The following is a 12,500-nucleotide window of genomic DNA, read 5'->3' as shown; positions in this document are numbered from 1 at the left end:
CGAAACATTATTCAAAAGGTAAAGTTTTCTTAAGATTTTATTGTATTTTTTTTAGAATGATAAGTATAGCCTTCATTGTATTATTCCAGATTTAGATCTATTAAGAATTTTTGTAAAATAAGATATCTCATGGCGCTTTCTCTTAATGTGGTACTAATTAGCTCACAAACTTAATTTTATAATATATATTCTTGTACATTTATCTTCTTGATTTTCCTGTAAACTTGTCTACCTACTCTCTTTAGTCACGACATGACCCACCTAGATTAGCATCTGCTACCTGTGGGCATGTCCAATTTGTTAAAAATACCTATTTGGAAAATAAAGAACTGAACTGAACTGGTCCTGTCAAGGGATTCGGGGTATAGAGAGGAAAGATCTCAGTGGCGACTGCTATGAAGGATCGCGGCATGGTGTGACAGAGAGTGGCTTAGTGTGCCCCGACCCCTAGGACCTCTGCTTTAATGCACAAGATTTGCTTATCAAATTTATAACAGCTAAATCGACCATCTTTCCTTTTGTTTTAACTGAAGATCGGACAGAATTGAGTTTGTGTTACTGAATCTACATACAAACTGCTAGATTAGGGGCATGCAGTGCAAAATTACAATTTCATGTGTCTGTTGCCACACTGGTTCGGCTGTGAGCCCCTTTTTCCTGAAAGAACCAATTGCTGGCCCTAGACCGCCGGAATTCGCTCGGCCATAGCCAAACATACAAGAGACCTTAAACAGCCTTTACGCATAACATGCTGCTCACTAAAAGGAGTTGTAAGTAAAGTTACTTCATAGTTTTGTCGAGAGTGTAGAAAAATTCTAGCGCTGTAGAGCAGTAATTGGGGATACGGCAAACTGAAATTAATTAACAAGTTAACGCAAATCAAATCAAATTTTGGTTTTTGAGGAGAGGAGAAAACCGGAGTACCCGGAGAAAAACCCGTCGGTGCAGAGTAGAGAACCAACAAACTCAACCCACACATGACGCCGAGTCTGGGAATCGAACCCGGGCCACGTTGGTAGGAAGCGAGTGCTCTCACCACTGCGCCATCCCTGTACCCCACTATAAGTCAAGTCACGGCAAGGGATTTCTGCACTATTTACAGCTCTAACGCCGCATACACAAAAAGAGAAATCAAAGAGTTTAATTTAAGATCTATGTCCGAGCTCAAGTTGCACTGAGGATGATTCTCGACAATTGCCGAAACTAGCAGTGGGTAGAGGGCGCAAAAAAACGTTTATGTAAATATTTCGGCATGCAGGTTTCTATAACTGATTACCTCGCTTTCGCAGTAACTTGTCCAGCTGCTTGAGCAAATGGCGTTATCACGTGATCTTCATACGCCTCTGCTCTGTCGATGACGTATCCGGTATCAGGTGAACCAGTTAGGGTGTGCTCGATTTGTCCGACCGCTCGATGGTATGGTGAGTAGCCCACGCACTGCAGGGGGAACAGGAAGAGTGAATTGTTGTTTGTTTATAGTACTTACAACATAGTAATTTTGCCTTATCATATTTATTCTTTAATCTCACCTGCCGACATTCTTGACACACCTCTCCAAGATAGTTACTCTGTTTAAACTCAGGGCGATACCGGCATTTATCGTAGTTGATCGCCTTGGTAACCTCCAAAACTTCTTGCTTCTCTGCAGGTTGATGTTTTCTCCTCCTGATGGCGTACGCCACTTGGCAATCACCCACTGCCGTAGACTTAAACAGGAAAAAAGGATTGGTAAGTCTGTTCGGTAATTCATATAGAAGCTCAGCAACGGTAAGATCCCCCAGCTTGTGCTAGTAGAAAACTCCTGGGTATCAATTCTTAACATGTACCTTAAGGTGATCAAAAATATTGGGGGAAATAAACAAATTAGTTCTTAATAGGTAACTACTAGGAGGGATTATGTTCATCTTAGAAGTCCTACTTGATGCTGTAACGAATTAAAAAATTAGGGGACCTTTGTTGAAAGAGCATGTGACTGACCGTGAGAGCCACAAAGCGAATAGAGAGCCTGCTCGCAGGCTAAATCGAGGCTTGTTGATGCAGCACAGATACAAACCAGTTTTTTGTCTTTGTAGTTTTGATTACTGAACGTTAAGTCATGCTTTTTGCTACGAGTATAACTTTCTACTTAGTTAACCTCTTGTGATATCTCTCTACCACTACCAAGAATATTTTTCTCTAACCTCTTGTTGAATGAAATACTTCTGATCTAATGAACCTGTGATCTGGAACAGATTAATAAGCCCACGTTTTACATTCAGCGACCACTCACTGTCCCGAGGATGCACACGAATTTTCTTAATGCTACCGTCAGACGATTTCAAGAGGAACTGCACGGGGAATTCGAGGTTTTTCTGCATAGCCTCGAAGACTTTAGGGTTTGCATTTTCTTTCTTTTGGGCGGGGTTCTCTCTGATTCCTTGAACTTGGTGCACTTGAATGTTTCTCAACTAAAATGGTAATAGGAAAATAATATTAAAAAACTGACATGTAAAAACTTTAGCTTTCATTTTGCTCCATTTCTGTGTATCACACAGAGTAATATTTCCCAAAATTATTTCCCAAAGGAATTGCCATAGATGGTCAATGCCTAATGTAATTCGTTTGCACTAAAATAACTTTCCATCTTCCAGTTGGAGCCTTCCCCCATCTGGGAACAACTGTACATGTGATTCTGAAAAACCAGTGGATGTTTGAAAAGCCAGTAGCGGTTATCACTAGTTATTTACCCAGTTCACTCTGCTTCTTAACCGTGCCGTTTAAAGTTTTCTCAGAAAATGAGAAACATCTTTGTGGGGAAAGAAAAAACTGCTCTAACCGTGACTTGTATTTCCGTCTTGTTGATGACATCAACGTGTACGTTACATTTGACTTGCAATCCCAGAGTCTTCGTGGCTCCTCCAGGCATTGCATTAGTAACATCACACTGGTAGCTGTGGGTATAACGTTTTCCCACCTCATATCCTGGAAACGAATTGATTTTGCGTTGAATTAGTGTGTCTAACTGAATAAAAGTTATTTAGAGATATCAGGTACTTCCGAAAAAAATGACACAAAGCTACAAATACATTAGCTCATGCAGTTGAAAATTTGAGACACTGAAACGCCAACTGAAGGCTGCCGCTCGTCGTAACGTCCACGAAAATTCTTAAAACTGTTCTTTATTTCTGTTTTTAGTACGGTCTCAAAAGCTGTGCCTAAGCAGCGAGACGAAAAGAGCTCAAATGAAGTAAGTTTCATTAAGTTTGCGAAAAAAAAGCAATTTTCAAGCTTTAAACAACGCAACTTGCTTCGGTGAATAGGACAATCACATTACTTTTGGAGGGCATACAGTTTATTTGTGGCCCGAGTAACATCATTTGCGCCCTAGTAAAGCGAGGGTTCAAATGATTCTACGAGGGACACAAATAAACTACATGCCCGACAAAAAAGAAATGATTATCATAATTATCAATACACAAGGCCAAAAAAAAAAGCAAAGAAAGTCATCCACAAAAATTCGCGCCAACTCTGGCATTGAAATGGTATCCTCAGGATCTCACTGGCCAGGCGAAGTTGTTTGACATTTCTGCAGCCAATCATAATCAGGGCGGCAAATGCATTTTCAGCTTTGGCCCGCAAAAAGGCGCGTTGTACAGTTAGGGCACTTTGTCATTTAGCCGCGTGTATTGATAATAACAAGAATTATGTACTCACCCAAGTGCATAGCGGCTGTAAAAAGAGGGGAAAAAAACAGGTCAAATGACATGGATAAGAAAAAAAGGAAAAAAGGCTGAAATTAAAAAGGAAAAAACTCCGAAATACCTCGAAGTTTCTCTTTCATTTTAAGATCGTAGCATTCAACATTATACGGTAAGTTCTACTTTGGACTTGATCAAGTTAAAATCTATTTTCTAAATTGATATCTCTGAAAGGAAGCGTCATTTTAATTTCACCTAAAATGGAAAACACTATCGAGATAAGCCAAGGGCGCAACGAGAGAGTTGTTGTTAGCAAATTAATTCTCATACATACATATTTAATGATCCTAGCATTCCTAACAATAATCCAATAATCCTAGCAATCGTAACTCCTTCTCAGAAAGTGGAAATTAAACGTTACTGAGTAGTCCACAGTTAGTTCTGGAAGATGGTCTCTACAAATATCATCTTTGAGTAGTGGCATCATAAATCTGGGAAATAATACCCATTAAAATTACGAGCCAGCCCCCTAACTCTTTTAGAAACAATATGCACTGTTCCTTCTTAACAGAAAGGCATGAATGGAATTTTATTCTCATTGAGTTTTTAGTGAACTTCTTATATACTTAATTATTATACCATATTAGCTCTACAGTAAGTAAACGACTAAGTCATCTAACTTTAATACTGATTGCAACAAATTTGTATTCTTCACTTGCTTTGTTTTGAAACTGAATTGAATCGAACTCGAACGTTTGGATTCTTTTATTAGCTGTTGAGCATGCACCTCTCTCTTCCAAGTATAACCTTTTATTTTTTCTTGCCAGTATTCTCAGTCTTCTTTTTTCCCATTAATTTTTATCTGTAAGTGTAATTTGCATTTTGAATAAGTGTGAATAGTAGCCTTTATCTTAATAAGTTTCAAATTGGGTGGCCGAGATTCTCTGACATCAATCAATGGTTAATCAGTGCAGTACATTATAAAAAGTGCAATTTATCATTACTAATAATAATCTTTGCCGATACTAGATATAAATCAGTTTGGAAATGTAGTAGCATTCAAGTCGATTCATACTTTACGTTTGTCAAATAGAGACGAACGACACATTAGAGCAGAAGTAAAGAATTTCATTCCTCGGGAGCAGTGAATCGATCCGTTCAGTTGTTGTACTTTCTAAAGCCTTCCGATGTTTCACTTATCCGGGTGTGTCAACGAACGAAACTACCTTGGAAGAAATCCACCTATAAAGGCAACAAATAAGAAAACAGCGCTACTTACAAACTGCACCCAAAGACAAGAGAAGCACCAAAAAGGTCTTCATGGTGTCGTCTAACTGACTAGCGAGCGGGCTTGTGAATAAATAGACAATTACGGAGCTTTTATACGCTGTCCTAAAATTGAAAGCACACGTTGAAATTCTTCCTAGACACAACATACAGGTCTCAACTTTGATGCGCACCATAAACTAGACATTCTCGATCTTTGTACCGGAGGGTAATGCAGCTAGAAACAAAATCTTGCTATAACCAGAAGTCACAACAAGTCCTACGTAAAGTTATCGAATTTAGCATCCATTATATTTTAAAGTAGACCCTCGCGAATTCTGAGACAGCACGTATTTGTTTCCTCTTTTGTAAGGCTAAAAATATGGCCTTGACTGATTCAAATATTAATGCCCTTAGTCGACTTTTTCAGAAAGAGAGAAAACGAAAAAGTTTACAAAGTCATGAAAAAACAAACTCTCTTTTACAGCCCAACTAACAAAACAACGGCGCGAAAGGAGGTTAAGCAGATGATTATTATTGTCCAAATCTAAGCAACTAGTTTACAGGTATGTTAACTTGTCAAGACCTGTTCCTATCAATGCAATTGACCTTTGAATTTTATATGGGCCACTGTTTACAACAACCAGCAAAATTGTCTACCAAACAATTTAAGAGTCGTTGCGCGAATCAAAAGCTGAGTAAGTTCGTACATCCTGTTGAAGACTTATGTGAATCATGATGCCGCAGATACACAGGGCTACGTTCAAGAGTTGAAGAAGTAAAAGAAATTACGACCAATTACGGATGAAATTCACTCATTGAAACAATAATTTCATTTTTTTATTCTGACTTTTAAAATATAAGGTTTGGGCTTTTTAAGTATCCGAATTTATGTTTTCCTTAATCTCTTTTCATAACAATTATTTTGTTCACAGCTCATAATTCAGACAATATAATTATTTTGGGGATGGATGTCGCGTCACTTTGCCACCATAGCCCCTCCCCCAGCCGACAAAGGTTAATTTGCTTCATTTTGGTTGGAAATGCTTCAAAGGGGTTCTCACGAATGTCACTATTCAGTAATAACTAAGAAACCCCTCCGTTGGCGTACTCTTGGAGACTTATCCGCTGTGACAAAAAAAAAAGAATTTAAAGGAAGAACTATTCGGTACTTACAAGAAATTATTGAGTAGTTTGTGTATGTATAACAACCATCTTAAAGGCGTCTAAAACTGTATTTTTCAGTCCACCACACTAAATTGCTGAAATTTAAGGTATCCGGTTTTACCAAGTTTTTTGGGTGTGATTTATTTTTGCATGCGAGAAATTATTGATTCTTAAGTTGGTATGTGTTCAAATCGGCTAAGAAGGTTCGTAAATCGTTGGAAAGAGTGCGTGTCATGCAGTAAAAGCGATTCAAATTGGCATTTGAACTTTGAGTCAGTGATTGGCATTATTTGTAGCGGCCCTATCTGGTATTTCCTAAGCTGCTTCACAGCGCGTCCAAACAACCCCCTATTTTTCGTTGCACCAAAGAAAACAAACTTATCTCAAAATGTACTTTGACCATACCTGATGTCACGTAACTAAAAATCTCTAAACCTAAAATGTTTTGGTGAACTATCATACAAAACACTGCCAAACAAACAGCAGTTTGAGTTTCCTGTAGTAGACTATGCCCTTCTTCATTTCCAGTTGTCTTTTTGTTCCCAAAGCCAGAGGGTTTCAAAAGTTACAAGTTAAGAATCTCTGCCAGGTTCGTTTTCCCTGTGCCGGAAACCTTTCAACCCCTTCATTTGCAACATTTTCATGAAACAAAACAGATGTCATAGGACGGGCAAGCGAAAGCGTCCTCGGTCCTCACTCCTAGACACGGAATTTCGTCCTTTCCTTTTCAAATTATTTATTCCCTTTTGGTCACTAAAAGAGGTCTGATCAGATAAAGTTTAATATTAAAACCTCCTCCATTATTAAGAAGTCATATCCATATAATATACCACGGCTCCTCGAGTTGTATCCTTTGTTTACTTTTAAACCGTACTGTTCCGTAATAAACATTCACTTTACTCAGTGTATCCTGCTATCTCATAAGAAGTTTGGAAAAAAATACTTCGCGACGTTGAAATCGATTGATCTAGGCTCTTCTGGAATAATATAACGCTATTATGTGTAATATTGTGTGGGTGCTTTCCATTATGCCGGACATCAGGTCTGAGACCAGTGGAACTAACCAAGGAAAAATGGAACGACATTTTTCATCAAAAGTCAATTTCCAACCGGACCGAAGCGTTCCATTTACGTTTCGACCGAAATTTCGCTTACATCACAGTGAAACTGGACTGGAAACGAGAATTTTTGTAAATGGAACGGCACGTTTCGGTCGGACTGGTCCGAGCGGTCAAAGAGGACCAGAGGTGGTCCCAAATATTCCGGTCAGACCGAACCGAAACGGAACTTTCCATTTGACTTCAGCCCGAAATTTCCGGAAATTTTGGCTTAATGGAAAGCACCCTGGGTTTCGTCTAACGATTCTCTAATTTCCTTTTATTCTCCGGATACTCAAGTTTTCCCCTTTTAGCCAAAGACCAATTTCATTTGTAGTCTCACTATGTATTAGCGCCCGCGGATTTGTAAGCTTGGGTCTCAAAAAAAAAAGTTATCGTTTTTTTTCGGTTTGGTTTCCCACTAAAATCGAGTAAAGCTGAATTTCATTTTGTGCAACATTTTACTGACGACGTTCAACTTTGTATATGAAACCTTGGTCTGTAGAATGGGATTTGCAACCCCCTTCTGTCATTTTTGTCACGTAGTCTTTTTTTTCATGTTTGTGGTACTGCGATCATTTCACAACAAGTCATATCCACTGCTTACAGTATTCATGAGAACTCCCAAGGGACGATCAAAGTATGACTCCCTGCGTATGATTGTCGAAGTTTGTAACAGATCTCAAATTTATGACGGAAATTTACTCAAAGCCAGAACGCCGCGACCACCGCAACCATATCGGGTTAAGTTGCACACTGAGTTTCATTGAGATGTACATGCACTGAAGTTGATGGAGTTATCAGAGAGGTTGGTCCTATCCAGCAAGGCAAACGCAGTAGGGTGCAATTAATCCATCTTAAAAATTAACTTACATTATTGATTGAATATAAATACCGGCTAAACGATCCGACACGTAATGACAGAGAATTTTAGATGATTGAAAAAACGAGCAAACGCAAGTGTCACATTCCGATCATGCGTAAGCGGACTACTACCTTACAGCGTCGAAAAACTCTCTGTTAAATCAACGCTTTGCGTTTAATTCCCTGAGAAAATATGTGCACTCATAAAATGCTTAAGGTACCGGGCCTTTTGAATAGGAAATTTCTTATGAGAGCGCTCTAATGTGAGTCACACCCACGCGACTATTCAATCGCAAACAGCAAATCGTTACAGTGGCTAAAAGAAGGAAAGTAAACAAATCAGTAAAATGCTTTATTGTAGACAACTTCAGGCAAACGCACAAGCAACATCACGAAAGAGAGCTGTGTTAGTGAATCATATCTGCGACCAACTTTCTGATAATCCTTCTCTTGGTTTCGGTTTCAATTTTTACTGCGAATTCAATTAAAGAGGTAATGAAGGCGTGATACAAAACATGCATCTTTCAACAAAGTGTTCATATTTAACTGACGTTATTACAAATTGAACTCAACAATAAAATTTACGGTGTTCCAATGTTTGATATTTACCGAACTAAAACGCTGGCGGCGTCGCGATCAAAATCCTATCAGTTGAGCATCTCCTCACTGGCATCTCTGCGGTCGGTTTCTAACAGAAAACGATTCTACTTCAAGTTTTCTTTTCTCTTTTTTCTTTTGGAAAATACAGATTTCTCTCTTGATATAACTTCTCGGGAACGAAAGTTTGGATTTTATCTCTTAATGGGTGAAAATAAATTTTGTCGTAGTGGGGATGTGTTTCTTTCCAAGCTTAATTGGCCATAGGTGTCTTTAGCCCCAACTAGTCCTAACAGCCACAAGGTCTCAGCCCTTTCCTATAATCTTTGCTCATCATGCACAAAATTAAGGGATTGATAGCGCTATTTGAATAAAGCAACGACAAAACCGCCACCAGACCTACATATACAGGTGGAGTTCGTTCTATTCCAGCAAATTCCAAAACTAAAGCGAATGCAATGTAGGGAAGTAGGCACATGCTAAAAGCGATTACAATGATAATCAGCATCTTCACAAGTTTACGCTTCTGTTCCAGCCGGATGGTGGTAAGCGAGTTCTTCGTGCAGTCATAGTGAATTTTTCTGACTTTCCATAACGCCACCACAATTCTGAAATAGCAGTAGCCGATGAGAAACAATGGTAAAGTTGCGAGGGAAGCCGTGAATATCTTGTGAATCTGTCGAAGTGCCTTGTTATCCCAAAACGGTACACAAATATTCACACCGTTTGTGTACACCAGTTTGAGAATGAACGAAGTTGGAACTCCAACTACCAAGTAACAACAAACCCAAATGACACAAACGCATATTTTTGCCTGAGTTTTGTTAAAACGTTCCTTAAATGGCGTTACGATTGCGCGGTAACGATCCAAAGCGATAGCCGTCAGAGTCATAATTGACACAGCAAGAAACACGTCTCCCATTGGGAAAAATATCTTGCACGCCAGCTCACCAAACGGCCAAGAGGCTAGTTCCTGTAACAGTCCTATTGGTAAACTGAGAACTAATACTGCCAAGTCACTAAGGGCAAGATTAGCAATGAAAATACTGCTTGTCGTTTTAGCAGAACCTTGTTGAAGTACCCCGTATATCACGATGCAATTACCGAAGAAGCCAACCATGAAGATAGCGGTGAAGAGTATCAATTGGAAAATCGCATATGCTGGAATGCTGTCTGGGTGCATCGCCTCTGGCTCTGGGTTTCCTTCGTTTTGGAGAGAAACATTTGATAAAGTATCGAATTCATCCGCCATATTCAAACGTCGTCACAGGTTTATACGATGTTGACATATATTCTAAAGTGTGGCGATCTTCACTTTAAACACAAGGACAGCTTTCGACACGGTTACCAGAACTATCTTCAGACTTCACAGCGACTGCGCTTTGAGTCTCGATTGTCGTGTTTATCAAGTTTAGAAAGGAATGCTTGGTTATCGCTCAAAATCGCGTCCGACTAAGTGTTCAATGTCCAGAGCTAAAATTTCCCCTCTCACAGGTAATTACGCTAGTCTTCAACAACCGCTGTTATCAGATTGCTCCAGCCAGTCTAGTAGCGAGCGGAAATCGCCGCAGAAGTCTCTCGGTTTGAATGAATGTTTTCATTTTCAGCCAATACTTAAGGCTAAAGTAAATCCCTCTTTGCGCACCCACTGTTTAGTAAAAAATGTAAGGAGCGTCTATCGTCTGTTGTGGAATTAACGCTTATTTGACAGCGATTAATACAAGCCTGAGCAGTGAAAACTGCTAGCAATATTTACATAACACGAACCAATTTCTTTGTGAAATCTGACCCCCTCTTTCATAGTCGCAGATGTTTTAAGTTGTAATGTTATTTCCTCGCTGTTACAAATGATTTACACATCACAGTTTTAATACTTATTTCCACTTACAATAGCCATGTCAGAGGCCACTGTTTGTAATTTCTCCACTTTTGGAAGTGTATTGCCGAAGTAAAATATCACTTCTTTTAAACATAAATTTAATCATTTTAGTGCCTCTTGAAAGCTTTCGTTTATCATACGTTTCCGACACATCGGAACGACATTCTGGCACCAAAATGCCTGTTGATAAACTGCTGCTGATAAACAAAATTGCGCAGGAAATTCACCTTTCGTTCCGGATCACGCAATCCGTAGTTTACCTCATGTGGCGCTCAACACCACCTAAGTAACCGCGGTTGTTCGTTTGTGTCAAAGTAAGTTGTTCTTCTAGAAATGAAGTATAAAATTGGGTTGTCATCATTCTGTTGTGAGATGCTGTGTGTGAGTCCGTGGTCATCTGTGAGGCTGTTTTCGCGTGATGACATGAAATTCCACACCGCAGCGGTTTAAGGCTCATGACCGAGATAGTCGATGGATTTATGGAAACTAGATCTGTCACAGGTTAAGCTTATGGGATTGACGAGATTAAATAGCTGTGGATTACTTTAAAAAATTCGAAGAGAACGAAGCTCCTTAAATAGTGAATTACCCTTTTCCCTTGGCGTCTTATTTATGACTCAAGTGTTTTTCAGACTGACCCTTATCGCATGTGAAATGTCTGCAAAGAGGCGATATACATTTGCCTTTGTCTTAGCGCAGACAAATATAGAAACCAAATGGATTAACGACAGATAAGTGCCACATGCATTAGATTGTGTATCGTTGGCTGTTTTACAGATGAAAATAGTTTTATACATTTCGTGAAAATAGGGGCTTTTAATTTGCTTCTGAAGAATTTTAAGGATTCCTCGATCAAACAGGATTTGCATAATACCTTTTCCAAAACGAGACATGATCATTAAGCCAATACTTTGAGTGAAAACGATACTTTGTAATTGTTCTTGCGTGACATTTAAATATTCTTTTGCATCCTGATCGATCTCCGTTTATAGCTGCACCGTAATATGAATGTTTTCATCACGTTAAAACCGCGTAGTATTACACGCCTGGAGAATCCTTATTGATGTTCCGTAATTTCTAGCCTTGCGCTTTTAGAAGAATATCAATGTTAAGATTTTAACTGTTGATAGCCCCAAATTACTTTATTCTATCCGCAATATACAGTTGTGTCATGTGATCTTGTGTTCGCACAAATTATGTATTTATTGGTGATGAGGATGGCAACAAATATCTCCGATTTCCCGCCCATTAAAGTCCATCTAGACGGCAATACAGGTCCCAGATGGGATAAACGGTGAAAGCGCCTCGAAAGACTCATCGTTGGAATGAAACTGGAAGATGGCAAGCAGAAGCTAGATCTTCTTTCATTATCGGATTCAGGTCCTGATGTAGCGACCTATGGGGCGCAGGGATGGTGCAGTGGTGAGAGCACTCGCCTCCCACCAATGTGGCCCGGATTCGATTCTCAGACTCGGCGTCATATGTGGGTTGAGTTTGTTGGTTCTCTACTCTGCACCGGGTGGTTTTCTCCGGGTACTCCAGTTTCCCCTCTCCTCAAAAACCAACATTTGAATTGATTTGCTTTCATTGTTAATTTCAGTTTACAGTGTCCCCAATTAATGCTCCAGCGCTAGAACGACTAGACACTGAAATAAAGTTCCTTTCCTTTCCTTTCCAGACCAACCTCGTTTCCAAGGTCTCTTTTCTCTGCCTCCCTTGTAGTTCGGAGAAGAGAGACACTGGAAACGAGGTTGATTGACACCGGCGTTTTAAACGAATTCTTCACCCGCCGGATTAACATTACTTACGAAAACAGCAAAACAAAAGGAAGGAGAATAATTGGACACATATCACACAAGATTTCACAAGCGTGCTACACCATATGAAGGGTCTTGGTATGCAAATACCTTGCGCCCTACGAGAACATGTGGATCTACACAACCTACATTAAAA

General features: G+C 39.5%; 2 protein-coding genes across 3 annotated transcripts in view; both read right to left on the bottom strand.

Annotated features, from left to right (window-relative positions):
* Positions 1–5,081, bottom strand: part of LOC137973494 (vitellogenin-like) — a 24,377-nt gene extending 19,296 nt beyond the window's left edge. The window contains exons 1-6 of one of the 2 annotated variants that reach the window (XM_068820316.1): positions 4,957–5,081; positions 3,694–3,708; positions 2,816–2,961; positions 2,181–2,447; positions 1,530–1,706; positions 1,277–1,437 (exon numbers count right to left, since the gene is read on the bottom strand). In XM_068820316.1, the coding sequence (XP_068676417.1) occupies positions 1,277–1,437; positions 1,530–1,706; positions 2,181–2,447; positions 2,816–2,961; positions 3,694–3,708; positions 4,957–4,999 (809 nt within the window). In that variant the 5' untranslated portion in view covers positions 5,000–5,081. Of the gene's footprint in view, positions 1–1,276; positions 1,438–1,529; positions 1,707–2,180; positions 2,448–2,815; positions 2,962–3,693; positions 3,709–4,752; positions 4,860–4,956 lie in introns of those variants that run through there. The other variant, XM_068820317.1, reaches the window with a different exon arrangement.
* A 3,329-nt stretch (positions 5,082–8,410) lies between these two features.
* LOC137972966 (QRFP-like peptide receptor) lies at positions 8,411–11,020 on the bottom strand. Its single transcript, XM_068819658.1, has one exon. The coding sequence runs from the start codon at positions 9,918–9,920 to the stop codon at positions 8,958–8,960; it is 963 nt and encodes a 320-aa protein (XP_068675759.1). The 5' UTR covers positions 9,921–11,020; the 3' UTR covers positions 8,411–8,957.
* Between the last annotated feature and the right edge of the window lie 1,480 nt (positions 11,021–12,500).

This window comes from Montipora foliosa, chromosome 10, assembly GCF_036669935.1.
Source record: "Montipora foliosa isolate CH-2021 chromosome 10, ASM3666993v2, whole genome shotgun sequence".
NCBI classification, from domain to species: Eukaryota; Metazoa; Cnidaria; class Anthozoa; order Scleractinia; family Acroporidae; genus Montipora; species Montipora foliosa.
The sequence above is the reverse complement of the archived record's forward strand: the minus strand, read 5'-3'. Positions and strand labels throughout refer to the sequence as shown.